The sequence below is a fragment of the Chenopodium album genome, chromosome 12 (assembly GCF_948465745.1).
Source record: "Chenopodium album chromosome 12, dcCheAlbu1.1, whole genome shotgun sequence".
In the NCBI taxonomy this organism is placed as follows: domain Eukaryota; kingdom Viridiplantae; phylum Streptophyta; class Magnoliopsida; order Caryophyllales; family Amaranthaceae; genus Chenopodium; species Chenopodium album.
Window position 1 is genome coordinate 14,930,630 of NC_137845.1, and position 15,872 is coordinate 14,946,501.

General features: G+C 33.1%; 1 protein-coding gene across 1 annotated transcript; it reads right to left on the reverse strand.

Moving 5' to 3' along the window:
* Nucleotides 1-5,675: 5,675 nt before the first annotated feature.
* LOC145572109 (putative hexosyltransferase MUCI70) lies at nucleotides 5,676-15,122 on the reverse strand. Its single transcript, XM_081631134.1, has 12 exons — nucleotides 14,988-15,122; nucleotides 14,400-14,670; nucleotides 12,901-12,987; nucleotides 11,825-11,914; nucleotides 11,575-11,664; nucleotides 10,308-10,663; nucleotides 8,877-9,088; nucleotides 8,531-8,787; nucleotides 7,993-8,171; nucleotides 6,639-6,741; nucleotides 6,062-6,129; nucleotides 5,676-5,956 (listed from the first exon to the last, which is right to left on the reverse strand). The coding sequence occupies exons 2-10, from the start codon at nucleotides 14,605-14,607 to the stop codon at nucleotides 6,670-6,672; spliced, it is 1,551 nt and encodes a 516-aa protein (XP_081487260.1). The 5' UTR covers nucleotides 14,608-14,670; nucleotides 14,988-15,122; the 3' UTR covers nucleotides 5,676-5,956; nucleotides 6,062-6,129; nucleotides 6,639-6,669.
* Between the last annotated feature and the right edge of the window lie 750 nt (nucleotides 15,123-15,872).

The window sequence follows — 15,872 nt, forward strand, 5'->3', positions numbered from 1 at the left end:
AAGGACTGATGCAATTTTTCAGGCAGCTGTATGCATTCCATCACAGGATTAGTTAATATTGTTTGTGTAAATGTCGTTGATTATGTAGGGAAATAAACAATTTGGTAATCAACTTTGTGTCTGGCTTAAGATTATAGACTGATTAGGTTATGCAATGTAATGTATTCCACAAATTTAATTTTGAAGTTGTAAACACATATTCTCCTTGACATTGTTGCGAAAACATCAGTGTGTTTGGATGAAATCGACGACTCAGGAAGGTAGGCTATAAGCCAACATTAGGACTTAAAGTTAGGACTCAGGAAGGTAGCAAACATGTATTCTCCTTAAATGTAGTGCATAAATTATCTAGAACAATACTATCCTATTTTCTTAGAAGCCTTGGAACTTTTTAGAACATTAGGACTTTAGGAAACCCTCCTCGGGTGCATCCGTGCATCTTGTATTCAAGTGTATATATGCCCTCATTTCATATTTTTTGCAACTTTTGCCAAAAATAGATGGTATATATTATTTACAACTAATATTTTCTAGATGGTATATATTATTTACAACTAATATTTTCTTTCCTTTTTCAAATTGTCATTTCTTGCTATCTATTTTCTCATCAAATGCATTCCTATTTTCTCTCTCCATCTTACCCTCAAAAACAAAAATTTCACCTTGGGAGAAAAACTCCTAATGCATACTAACCTTGAAACGTAGTTGATTATTATATAGATTTTTTTTTTTTTTTGAAAGAATTGTTATATAGATTAAGTTAGAGGTTCCACCCATTATTTTAATGTACTACGGTACTGAGTAATTTACTAACCAACTTTAATTTGCTTCTACAGTAAAATCTAAACCTCATTACGAAGTAATTGTGTATTTGTATCTTTCCTTGAGAAGAAAAACTGTTGGAAAAATATAAAGGGGCAAAAAGTAAGAAAATTGTTGTTCTATATTCAACTTCATTTAAGGCACATACAATAAAATGAAGGAATTTAAACTTGGTAGTTCTACCTTCTACTTCATCAAAAAAATTTAGATGACATAAACCTAGATCATTTCATTTACAAGTGAGAGCGATTAGCTTACACCTGCTCTAGGTACACCCGATTACATAATAGAATTCCGTAGTCCATAACAAGCCCATTATTGAACAATAATAAGATTACCCATATTACCCTTAAACCCACCTTTACAATCACCACCCCTCCTATCCATCTCACCCCACCCATTCTTAGGCACAATCACAACAAGCTCCCCACGAGCATAAACCGCGGTAGCAAGCTCCGGGCGCGCAGACGACGGAAGCCGAAACCGCCACACATCAAGCTCAAGCTCATCAACGATCGGCCGAGACAAATTCTCTCTACTCCGAATAACAACTTTGGTAATACCAGGATGAACCTCAACAACATGAGCTTTAACGCCACTACTATACCGAACTCCAGCAATACCACCATCATCTTCAACCGTAAACTTAAAACAATCATGTCGTTCTTCAACGACAACATTGGCATCGGAATCAAAGGGTAACTCCAACACTTTGCTGAAAACATGAGGAAGTCTTCGCAATTTCTTGGAGTTTGATGAAACACCCATTAATGGAGATTGCTGCTGTTGTTGTAGGGATTGATTTGAGGAGGAGAGAGAGAGTGAAGAGAAGTTGCGTTTTTCAGGCATGGTGAAGATGGGGGTAATAAATTGAGTGGTCAAAAGGAATAAAATTAGAGTAAAGTAGTGAAATGGAATCATCAACTAACGGCGGGCGTAAACGATGATTTTTCGAAAAGAATACGTTGCGATTAAAGAAGAATGGGAATCGAAAATTATAAATGTTTTTAACGTTTATGGAGAAATGGAACAACAAACTGGGGGATATTATGATGTTGTAGGAATTAAAGAGATGGGAAAAGAGTAAAGGGGATTCGGAAAGAGGAGAATAGGTGATTTGAAAGGGTTACGGATTTGGGGTGTATTTAAAGGGATTGGGGGACCGACATGAATGTAACGTGAGGCGTTATAAGATTGTGTTGTTGTACTAATTAATTATTTTTGTTTTATTACGCGTCAATTGTCAATTTGTTGTATCTTGTATGTGAAGTTATTGTGTAATTTCTAGTTTTCTACTTTAGTAAAACACAAGGAAAAATTCACTAATTGGGGTTATATATCCTATGAATTGATAATAATGCCTCTAATTCATATTATTTGTAACAATTTGATATAAAGTATGAATGGAAAATGTCTTATCGTTGCAAATAATATGAAACTAAATTAGTAATATATCAAATATTTGAGTGGTTTTTTTACTATATTTGAGGTATAAAAAAATGATGTAAACGAAATTAAATCTAAGTTACCCTTAAATTCTATTTATCAGTGAGAATATTTAGCAAATGTAGTCTATTTAATTTTTAACCTAATTATAATTAAAGATATTAATGGCCAAATTATAATATCGGCAAACCAACAACGTGTTGACTCACTTGGTAAGATTCTTACTCGCCTACTTAGGGGTAGGGATTCCCTTACCCTCCCCTTTACTCCCAAGAAATATCTGGCTTGTAAATACTGAATCAAAAAAACCGTGAAGACTGTAGCATATACCATAACCAATTTACCATCACGATCTTATAAGATTATACGGAGTAAGAGCATAACACTGTAATGTCGACCTATAAACCGAGCAAGCTGTTGGAGAATTGATTATCTTTTAAAAGAAAATACGTTATAAATTAATTATCATTACTAATAATTAAAATATACTTTGTATATGTGTTAATGCACCGAATAAGAAATCAAGATCTTTGCAGTTTGTATACGTAAACGTAAATAGATTTATTTTTTTTCCTGGATTGATAAGGAGAAAGGCGGCCCTATCGGCCCGGAACCACTCAATCCTCCTTGTCCGGGTTAGTAGGTTAGACACTATATAAGTTGGAGAAAAGGATAAGGGAATCTCCACCCCCAAAATGCCTCTATTGGAGTTGGACACAACATCATGAAATTTGGTAACATGTAAATATATCAAACTTGTGAAGGAAATTCAATGTTGAAAAAATGGTGCACAATATTGTAGATTAGAGATTTAAAGAGCTGTGACGAAAATTGAGAAAATGGCATACTAATTTATCATATACTGTAATAAGATTGCAATCGTTTGCTAAACAAGTTGTTAGAAGTATCGTTTTGGGTTATTGTATCAATTGACCAACTTGGAATTCCTTATTAAACATTTCGTAATCAGTCGACACATTATACACACAACTACACAAGGAAATGTCGTACATTATGTCCCTAATATCACTTAGGGTCTGTTCTCTTCAGACTATTTTCATTTCAGTTCAGTTCAGTTCCAAAAGTTCAGTTCAGTTCAATTTTTAATTTCCTTTTCTCATAAAATGTTCAGTTCAGTTTAATTTTTAATTTCCTTTTCTCATAAAATGTTCAGTTCAGTTCAATTCAGCTCCAATAAGTTCAGTTCAGTTCAGTCAATCAAAACAGGCTCTTAGTGTTTTATTAGTATTAAAATGACTAATTGCCAAATAAGACTTTCCATCCACACTATAAGATAAGCTTCAACTATGGACACATGCACTTGAAAGAACATACAAGTTTACTTGAAAGTTAATTTGCTACATATTTTCAAACCTAAAGTTGTAGCGCAATCATCATAACATTACCATTATCACTTTTCTCCGCTCTCTTTCTCTACTTAAACTCTATAGATTTTAATCGCTTACAATATTTGAAAATCTCATCATTATCATACAAATTTTGTAACAATATAATCACCGTAAGTTCTCTCCATTTTGAATTTTTCACGTTTAAATAATAATCTCCAATTAAACATGTTGGAGTAAAATTGGGAATATTGTTTGGCCACTAGTAATCATGAATTTCAAAATTTCAATCACGTAAAATTTGCAATAACTTTACTTCAGTGTTCCGTTACATATCATTAAACTTTTATATTAGCATCATACACTCGTGTCCATGATCTAATTTACACATTCAAAGGTATATGCCCAAAATTACCAAAATTCAGGTCCATTGCTTTTACTACATTAAAAAATTAAAATGTTGGTTCCTAGGAATTTTCCAAAAACAACATTATGCGAATGAAAGGGACGAAAATGTTTGGGTCTTTCTATTTATATTTATAAAGCTTTCCGTCGCTTTTGTGCTGTGGTAAGTTGAAGCAAAGGAGTCTACGTTTGTTCATTATTGCAAACTTATTGCACACAAAGTAACAGAATAACGCATGAGTTTGGGAACGAACGAAAGTGCTATGATGTTTCGCAACTAATACACGCATTGTAAAGACAAAATTAAGTTTCCAAACTTAATTGTCCTTTTTAGGTTGGAAAAGGTTTATATTATTTCGGCTACAATGACGTTCTAAATTTCACTGTCTTGAGAGAAAACGTACCTAATTTCACATTATGTTTTACATTTTTAGAAAAAAATATATTTATACAAAAACTTTTTTATACATCCGATGTACAGTAATATTACTATACATCGAAGTAACTTTAGTTAAATTTAGGATAACTTTTGTCCCTAACGCTTAAATAACTTTTATTTATATCAGGATAACTTTTATATAGCGGGTAACTTTCATTTGTTATAGGGTAACTTTTAATCATTTTAAGGTAACTTTAAAGTGGATATACAATATTTTATTATACATCCGTTTTTTTTTAAAATATTTGTCATGCACATATATATGGTGTTCTAAACCTTGTTGTTTCCTAATGTTTTTAACACTTTTTTTTGAAAAAAATGTTTTTCACACTTTAAATGTGAACCAAATTAAATAATCAATATAAATGTTTTAAATTTCTACTTTTGTTCAAAAATGTTAAGTTTAAAGTAGTAAAAAATAATTGTGACACTATAAACTTTGGCGGTTATCTTTTAGGATGACCAATTGATCAGAGTAAAACTCACGCCAATGGAGTCTTAGTATCATAGACAAAAACCTAAGTCATCCTCAAAAATGTCACATGTCCATCCATTTCCAATGATTTTTAACTACTCTTGTACAGTTGTACTTCGTATGTTCTAGACTTAATTTCTGTAACATTAACCTTTGTAGTTTGCTAGTTGTAACCTGTAAGTTACTTATCTTTATAACTGCTCGAGTTATGGACATCATATATTGGCGCCGAAGATATTACAGTATAGTGTATGCAGCATTCCTGCTTTGGTGCTTGCATTGCATACGAAGTATTTATAGCTATCATCATTGTCTATGATGAACATGAAAAATATTTGAGTAGAAGAATACGAAGTATTTATAACTATCAACATTGTCTATGTTGAACATGAAAAAAAATCGAGTAGAAGATAACAAGCACTTCAATATTGATAGTACATTTAAACATCAATGATCAATATTGAACGGTTAAACCCACTACAGTTCCAAATGATCAAGTTTAAACATGTACATCAATGATCAAGTTTAAACGTTAACATGATTCCAAGGGATCGAAGAAGAGATTTTCAATCCATTGCAATGCTTGAACGAATGGACAATGAAAGTAAAAATACTAATCTAAGAACCAAGACCTAATGCCTGAGGCTGAGGAGCAAGATTAATTCACACCATAGGACGAAAATACCAGGAAACCTCAAGGCAAAAATACAACAATGTTCTCTTCAAACTCAAGCACGATTCATTTTTTTGTGCAATTACTATAAACTTTATTCACTCTTTTCAAATATAATTCGGTTTCAGTATATAGGCCATTACAATAAATAACTAAAACTACATATTCATCTATATCAAGTATCATATTTAACATAGATACAAGAGTAAAAAATGAAATTAAAAAAAAATCTCTAAAATCATTAATAATAACCTATTAACAAATAGCTCCAACATCATGGTATTAATCTCACCCAAAATTGATTTTTCTTGAGTAGAGATCCACAAAATAGGTGTTGTAGGATATAGCTTCTAAAAAAATCAAAAAGAAAAGAAAAACATCCATTAAAGATCATGAAATATACTGGAGAAATATCAGTATGAAAATACAAAGTACAAAGCACATATATAACGAACCTGGGAGGATCAACATGTGCATAATTCATTAGTTCTCCACAAGATTCAGATCTATCGTATATGATTTTCTGCATTAACCATAACAGAATCACAAATAATCATGAAGTAACCTAAACATATACATTTTTTCTCCAGAAATTAGTGCTATACTGCACATAGGTCAATGAGCAAAGTGCAACATAAAGGAGAAAAGGCAAGAAGTATTTCAATATCCAATGAATAAGAGCAAAATCCAGAAAAAAATGAAGTTGGTAAACATTAGAAATTCAGTAACATTGCTGGCCACTTTGGCAGCCTAAAATTATGAAGAAAAAAAAATCATTTCAAGAGGGGCCTAATGGGGTATTGGGGTATATTTCTTGTTTCTGGAGGATAGTCAAACACCAGTTTTGATTCTCAGTACCCCAAGTTACAAGTTAATTTCATATACAATTTCAAAGACCTGGACATACAACTTGCTAGTCTTGTCATACAAAGAAAGGCATGACTCTCCCCCCCCCCCCCCCCCCCCCTTCTTCCGATTTCTCTTTTTTAGTACACCAAAAATATGAAGAATGATATTCTGAAATTTACATACCATGACAAAAAATGCATGAACCAAGCATCAATCAAGGCGGATTTGGAGGAGATGGAACTTCCCTATGGCGAAATAATTTTACCAATGCTCTACGCTCACAATCCTTAAAAAAAATCCAAAAACAAAAACAAGATTAGAAATCTTCTGCATTTCATAAGCGATAAATCCACATGATTGGTAAGACTAAACAGCACAAGTCAAAAAGAATCTTGCAATAAAAGTTGTTTAACAGGATCAAGATGCATCGCCACCAAAAGAAAGATACAATATAGTACTACAACAAAATACTACGAAATCTGTCATGTATTCATATGATGTTGTGAGAAACAACCAAATGAAGCTGGCAAACACAATCCCATAACTAATAAGTCAATTTAAGGCATGCTTGGATTGGGGGTAATACATTAAGGGGGTAATAAAAGTCAAACTAAGCAAAATGAATGTGAAAATAGGGAAGAAGGAGATAGTGATGGTGTGATTGTAAGAAGATTATGTAGTGATGGTATGGTGTGAGGTGAAGAAAGAGGAATCAATACCCTCATTTTGGGGGTAATAGTTACACTAGGGGGAGGGTGGGTAACTATTACCCTCATTTTGAGAGTAATAATTCCTCCATCACTCTCTTTTCCTCATGGCACAACTAGTTTATTTCATTTGTAAGCACCATGTCTCCTACAACAACACCTCTAATTACTTTTGTTTTTTCAAGTTTGACTTTTATTACCCCCTTAATGTTTTACCCCCAATCCAAGCATGCCCTTAGGGAAAACATAACAAGCTAATACCAAAGAGAAAGAAGAGAGAGAGAAGGAAGGACTGCCGAAAAGTTCATGACTAAGAGATTTGTTGGAGTCAAACCATCATAAGAGTGGATAATTGCTTTGATCTAAAAAGTTCATTGATCATGAGGTTTCCTAATTAGGAGAGAAAGGTAACAATACAGTCACTGGCAAGCAAAAGGAAGGCAGTAACAACACTAGCAAGGATATTTTGGGATGCAGATCATGTCAAGTAAAGAGAAAGTTTATCGTTAATACCACCAAGAGTAAAATTGGCAGTTTGGCATAAACACCAATACAGCGATGAAATTCAGAGTAACACTGTTAGCCTGTGTTAGGCTAACAGCTTCCAGCTGATGATGGAATATATGAGGGACTAACTGAAAGACCGAAGAGGTGGATAGACAGAAATTGACAGACTAGCATCAAAGATAGTTTATCATGAACTTCCATACTCAGTTCCATTCAGTTACAGCCTAAGAAAATCTACATAGAATTTTTTATCACAGTAGAGTGACGAAGTATTATGCAAGCATGCTGAAAGAATGCTATCTGATTTAATAATAACAACTGACCTTGAACATATTAAGAAAAAATGGTTTATCAGGATTCGATTGCTTCAATTTCAAAAAGGTATATGCAAAACTAAGTTGATCACGGGAAGTGAAACGATCAACTTCATTAAACCAGAGGCACGAGAAGAGATTTGACATAGGTGTGTGGGCTCTGATAATTAAAGAACCTTCAGGCACATCTGCACAGGTGGTAAGGATAGTTGTTAAATTTAATGAATTCAGTAGTGGATTAAGAGAAAAAAAAGAAAAAAAAAAAAAAATATATATATATATATATATATATATATATATATATATATGATATGTGAAAATAAAAAGGAAAAAAAGGATTGAAAGAAATTGTTGCAACAGAGACAAAGATTTAAATTTAAAAAAAAAAAAAAATTAAAAAAAAAGGATTGATGTATGGATAGGAAAAAGTTAATTGAAATAGGAATATGAAGTCTATTTTGTTAAATCCGATAAAAGGAAATGTGAAAATATTAAGAGACAAAGGGAGTAAAGCATTAATGTACTAAATAAAGATATTAGCACCCACAACTTGGAAGAGGAATATGTGGATCAGATGAATTAAACTTGGTTAGCCCATCAGACTGGTAAAACTGAAACTGCTCATCAATGGCAGTGTGATTATACTTATTAAGACGCTTATTTTGGAGCACCTCCTCCCAAACACATTGGCGATCATAATGTTTTGAGATGGCATACTCTGATTTTGTTCGCCATAGGAAGTACTCCAGGATCAACAAAGGATCAGCATTAAGCCGCATCTTGCTATCAAGCCAAATAGAATACCTACACAGCACCAAAAATATTTATTACCAGACTCTAATGATGAAATGACATAAACTAGTCACTTTAACAACTGACATGAGGTAACCTACCTAGAAGATGGGAATAGACGATGTGCTAGGAGCTTTGGCACCTTACCAGTTCTCCGCATGTCTTCATATGGCAAATTTCTAACTACTACTATTCTCCATAAACCTATGAGTCCTCTGTCGTCAGGAACATTTCCTTCTGATAACAGTTTCTGTAGCGTTTCCTCATCCAAGAACATAACAAAACAGACATGTGTCTTTGAATATTCACTGATCTGTAACAAACATATTTCCACATGTTACCTCTACAGCATCAATTTAACAAATCATACTATCTTTAAGAGAGCCTAATAAAAACCCACAGTACATGGAAGATATCCTCTATTACTCCAATACGCATGCATAGCTAAGAAGCTCAACACATCACCATGGTTGTCACAGTCCAAGTGTTTTGACATCAGATCATGTGGCACACTCTTGCCTATCTGTCAGCAAGGGTGCAAGACTGCAAACTCTATCCAGAAAAGTGTGCACATAGCAACACAAGCAGGTGTCGAGAACATCGAGTTGCAATACTTTACTGAGTTGGAATGCTTTAAAATGAACGGCAGCACAAAAATTTATGGGCTAACAACGCACCACAAGTATTAAAATAAGGAAACACGGGGTAAGAACTTATGATTCTCATTCATTAATCATCACCTCCTAATGAGCTTTATTTTGGAATTAAAAAAATTTCCATGGATTGAACATAATAATTTCCTCTAAAACATAAAATTCTTACAGAAAAGTCCTAAAAAGCATCTAACATTGAAAGGAGGGTTGGATTCTAACACTATTGCTACACTTCTACATAATAAGTGTGCCTATAATCTCCTATGAAGTCTGTTTACAATATAAATGCAGGCTAAGCAATCCAGAATTCTAAATTAGCCTACAGGCTATAGCTAATTAACTGCAATTAATGACTAAAAAAAGTATTCAAAACTTGTCCGTCTTAATCCAGCTTCTTCTCCTATAATAGGAACTTTATCACTATGTGGTTCTGAAATTCCGAACCAAATGCTTGACTTCTAAAAAAAAAATTAAGGGATATGACTCACTTCCAGGGTTTCATAAAAAGACATTATGAAATTTATGACTTCCCTTACCCTTTGAAAGTGCTTAACTGCTTGTTCCATTTAATATTATTTTCCTTTCCCAACTTTCCCTTATTGAATTTTTCCTCAAAGTGGGCTTTCCTAATTCCCCTCCATTTCTTCCCCCACCGTCCCCAAAGGCTTTACATATCCTCATTCTTGGTAACATACGAATAGGGAAATACATAACCTTAGGGGGAGGTAGGGGGGAAACAGCCTGATTATAAAAGAAAAGAAAAAACGGAGTAGCCAATAGTACAAGAAAGAGCCTCACTAGTAATAAAATACAGCCAGTATAAAATTGAGAGGATAATAACATATGATAGCACAAGAAATTCTGAAATTAATAACTCACCAATTTACTTGTTGGTCGTCTTAGAAAATCAGAACTCCCAAAAATGCAAGATGACACAACAACAACACATGACTTCATAAACTTCTGGTCCTTCTCATCCAAATCAAATCCAGTACTTCCCATCCCATTAGGCCCCTTTACAAAACCACAGTGCAGAGATTGATTTATCGCAACAAACGACCATTCCCGTGCTTCCAGAGTCTGATGACCGGCAAATCTGAGTTTGTACGGGCTCGCCATCAAAGATTCCTCTTCTTTTTCAACATAGTCCACTTTGAAATGTGTGATGTTTAAATAGTCCTTGGGCTCCAGAATGTACTCAACAGACTTTGCCAATTCAATGTCACAAGGATAATCTGGAAGTTTTTGGCAAATTGAGAAAAGGCAAATTAAAAAATAGGCAAAGATAATCTGATCCATTATATATGATGTCCAAAGTTCTTGACAACTCTATGGGACAACCCTCTTTTTTTTTATCCATCGTAGAACATAGGCTTACCATTTATTTGGGATTAATTGACGCAGATATGTCAATCATATATTGAAAATTTGAGTTAAATTGTGATAAGTTAAGACTAAATTTTCTCCTAAAAGAGTGACTTCTTAAACACCAAATCGTTAGCATATTCATCGCTCATCCTAGAGGGACAACATACTCCACACATTTTTCAAAAACCTTAAGCAGGAGACAGATAGAGTTACATAAAAAAAGAAATGCTTAACGTACAGCACAACCAGGTTAGTCATCCAAAAGGGCATTACTATATCTCCCAAGTCCCAACAAAAAAGTTGAAAAAAAAGACAACAGCACACATAAATCCTGGCTGACATATATGCTTACCCCCTGGATGAACCATCCCATCATACAAATTTATATAATGTACAACTTCCATCCAGTTTTAGTGCCATCTCTGTCAATCTATTTCAATTTCTAAGCAAAATTTAAAGGAGTAATAGAAAGGGAAAACCAGAAAATCAAACACATGGGCTAACTGCTAACATGAAAACCAATATAATTAATGGTGACAAGGTGGGACACTGGAAAGTATGAGCGAAAGCATCTTAAGGAACATAAATAAACAAGACAATTAATGAGCCCATGAAGATATGTTAGTTAAGTACTCCCTTTGCTTAAGCTAGGCTGACATACTAATCAGTCTCAAAATCTAGCTCAATCTATGTTCAGTTGTTCACTTAAATATTTATAAATGAGCCTGTCTTGAACCTTGACACAGCAAATCAATAAAGAAACACAAAATAAACTTACGCTTAGGAGATCTTCTTTTAGGAGGTATGTTGCTCTCAATGCCTCTTTTTGGCACATTGAAGACAGATGATATGACATCTTCCTTCCTACCTACAAATAAAATACATCATGAAGATTATATAACATTAACTACAAAACCTTCCAGAGGACATACAAAGTGCTTCCTAGGATACAGTAAATAAATTAACCATCTATACATAAGAATTTTTTTCCATCCTCTAGCAATTAATTAATAGAGAAAATCACTTACTTGTTGGAGAACTTGTTCTTTGGTTAATATAACCCTCAAGGCCTCTTTTTGGCACACTGAATAAAGACGAAGTGCCATTTTCCTTCTCACCTACAAATTATACCATCATTATGATCTTTTAACATACCTACAAAACTTTAAAGACGACATACAAAGTGCTCAAGAATACAACGGAAATCCTAAGATTCCTAACTACCTATGCATAAGAATTTCTTATTCTGCCCATAAGCCATCAAGATTAAAGCAAGGATATAGATTGAGCAAAGGGCAATAAAGAAACAAGTGGCAAGGATATTGGTTGATCCCGGGCATACTAATGGCTAGCATTTAAAGATTCAATACTTCAACACCGTTAGATTAGAGAGATGAGTATGCAAAGGAAATCAGAGCATTTAATGACTACACATCATTTTATTAACTTTAAGATCACTTGATAAAAGAAATGTTTACTTCCTACCATGGATGCCTCCATTTATGATATGTTAGTTAACGAAAAATCAAATAGAAATTGGCATCTCACTAACAGATTACAAATTACAATGCTCTTATCCGATTCCTTCCCCCAGTCATCTCCTTATATACAACTATTGACATCCTCCAAGAAGAGCATTTCTTTGACTTATCTACAAAATGTCTGCTGAATACTCACAACCAGAACCTCATTGATCCATAAAATACAAAATTAGGAGTAAATCAAACCGATTCAGGCAAAAAAGTGGACCTCATTCATACTAAGCTTAGAAATACATTAATCAAGCCAACTTCAAAAGAACAAACAACTAAATCAAAAGAATTGAACTGTCTTAAAAACATATAAATATAGGATTTAACCGTCTAAAAAACATATACTTGTATATACATATATACTATGTCAAAAAAATGACTTCAAGCTTAAAAATGATGCATTTTATGGATCAGAAACACAAATTCTCACCATGAAAGTGCACTTTAACTACAAAACCTTACAAAGGACATACAAATTGCTTCCTAGAATACGATAAATGTATTAACCATCTATGCATAAAAAATGCTTATTCCATCCTCTAACAACAAATCAAAAGAGAAAAAACACTTACGTGTTGCAGAACTTGATTGGGTAACATAACCCTCAAGGCCTCTTTTTGGCACACTGAATAAAGACGACATGCCATTTTCCTTCTCACCTACAAATTATATACCATCATTAAGATATCTTAATGTTACCTACATAAGTTTTAAGATGACTTACAAAGTGCTCAAGAATACAATGGAAATCATAACTACCTATCCATAAGAATTTCTTATTCTGCCCATAAGCCATCAAGCTTGAAGCAAGGATATAGATTGAGCAAATTGCAATTAAGAAACAAGCGGTAAGGATATAAATTGATCACACACATACTAATGGCTAGCATTAAAAGACTTCAACACCATTAGATTAGAAAGATGAATATGCAAAGGAGATCAAAGCATTAAATGACTAACAAATCATTTTTATTACTTTTAAGATCATTAAAAAAAGAAATGTTTACTTCCTACCATGGATGCCTCAATTTATGGTACATTGGTCTTTTAAAAATAATATAGAAATTGGCATCTCACTAACAGATAGATAATTACAATGCTCTTATCCAATTCATTCCCCAAGTCATTCCTCATATGGTACTATTGACAACCTCCAAAGAGAGCATTCCTTTGACTTATCTACTATATGCCTTCTGAATACTCACAACCAGAACCTCATTGATCCATATAACACGAAACTGGACGGGGCAAATCAAAACCGGTTCAGACAAAAAGTGGAATGCATTCGGACCAGAACTGATACAGGGAAAAAAAAAAAGGAAAGAAAGAATTCATTCAGACCAACAAGAGGGGGAAAGGTGGAACTGCGGAACCAAATGAAAAAAAAAAAAAAAATTGAGTAGCACTTGACAACAACAAAATATTTCACTCCAGTCCAGCACTCCAGCCCTCAATAATATCCCTTTTTTTTTTTTTGTCTTCTCCCTCTATTCTTACCTTTTGGTTCACTATAAACCAGATTGGACAATTTATGCCATTTATGATTCCACTATTTTTTACATTCTTATAAATTCCAATGGAAGAAAGACGGATAGACCTTATAGAACTGCAGAAGGTAAGAGCTAGGACAATTGGGTGTTTAGGTGGGTAAGGAATAACATTTATGCCTTAAATATTAAAGTAAAGAATTCGATGTGTTTGTGTACAGCGAAATAAGAAACTGGAATCCATTTTTCTGAAGAAGATGACAGTACTGTTATCTAGCTAGTTCATATATGATCTATTTTCCATTCTGAGCCAAAGTTTACAAACACTTAACTCTTTAACCCACCCCCCCCCCCCCCCCCCAAACACACACACACATTTTCCACTATTCTTCCATACTATGCTAAGAAATACATAAATCAAGCTAAATTCAGAAGAACAAACAACCAAATCAAAGGAATTAAACTATTAACATGTATACACATATTTACGATGTCATGCCGGATGCTAATAAATTCTTATACTTAAATGACTTTATTTAAAAAAATATATATGCATGATATGGATCAGGAACACAAATTCTCACCATGAAAGTGCACTTTAACACTGAAAAATGTCATGTACATAAAGAACACAGCTCCAATAAACAACAACCAAACCGAGAGTCTTTGTCGACTAATCGAACCGAACCTCCTAGGCCTACGAGCAACTCGAAGAGGGACACCATCACCTTTTTCATTAGACTTGGAACCCACACTAACAATAACATCTCCTCTTTGGTGTATACTTGCCATTTTACCCTATAAGGATGCATTCTCACAGGGCACATTCATCTCGACATAAAACCACCCTCATATCTGCAATGTATCATTGCAAATGTGGGTAAAATCAAAAACCAAGAAATTCCCATTACATTAACTAACTAACCTATAATTTATGCTATCAATTCTAGCTCAATGAAATACCACCTTCATAAATGCAGGTAACAATCACTACCCATAAATAATATTTGAGAATTTAATCTATAATTGAGTGTAATTGGATTAATAATTGAACAAAATCATCTAATAGTACTACCCAATTCAAATTAGAGAAAAGGGAAAAGTAAAAGATTGTATTTTTAAGAACCCGTTAATCAAATGGAAGTAGGATATCAATCAAGAAGAAAATATACCTGTAGTGGAAGATCTGAGAAAGTGGGGGTAAAAGAAGAATGAAAGCGGGCACTTTTTCAAGTTCGAGGGAACAGAAGAGTCGGTGATGTTGGAACTTGGAAATCGAGTGTAGATACCAAAAAAACTTGAACGGTTTCCTTCTGCTTAGAGAAAATTCAAGTTTGCTTTGAAAAAAAAAAGGGAAAAATTGACTATAATAATTCCAATTTTATCTCATTCTCTCGTAATAATCTCAACTTTCGATTATCATATTATGTCATATAACTAATATATAAAGCTAAACTTTTAGCCTGGTCATGAGACAGCGACACTTGGCATTCCAACAATCGATTATCATATCATATCCTATTTTATTTTTATTTGTATTATATTATTATTATTATGATACGTAAGATTTATTTAAATATATTTTTTAATAAGATAAAAAAGTTGGATAAAGTTAGTAAGATAAAAAGGTTATTTTAGAATTTTACTCTTAATAAAATTAGGATAGATTTAGTAGGATAAAAAAATTATTTAAGAGTTTTATTTTCAATAAAACTTTTGGTTTAAAATTTTATTTTCTATAACGTACCAATATTTCTATATATATATGGTGGATCCAAAGAGATACAAAAGTAAAAGAAAATAATAATAAAATAAAAATAAAATAAAATCAAAGAGACCTATTATATACTTCGTATATAACTATTCTCTTAAGTCTTAACATGCAACCGGTCTTACTTTAGATGTTCAAAGAAAATGAAAAAAGATCACAACTTTAGACAACCGTTCTTTTTAGTTGTGCATTATTACTTCTGCAACCCTATATTACACTTCTGTCAAACTCAGCTTTCTACTTTAATATTTTCTTTTTTTAAATTACTACGTATAACTTTATTTTA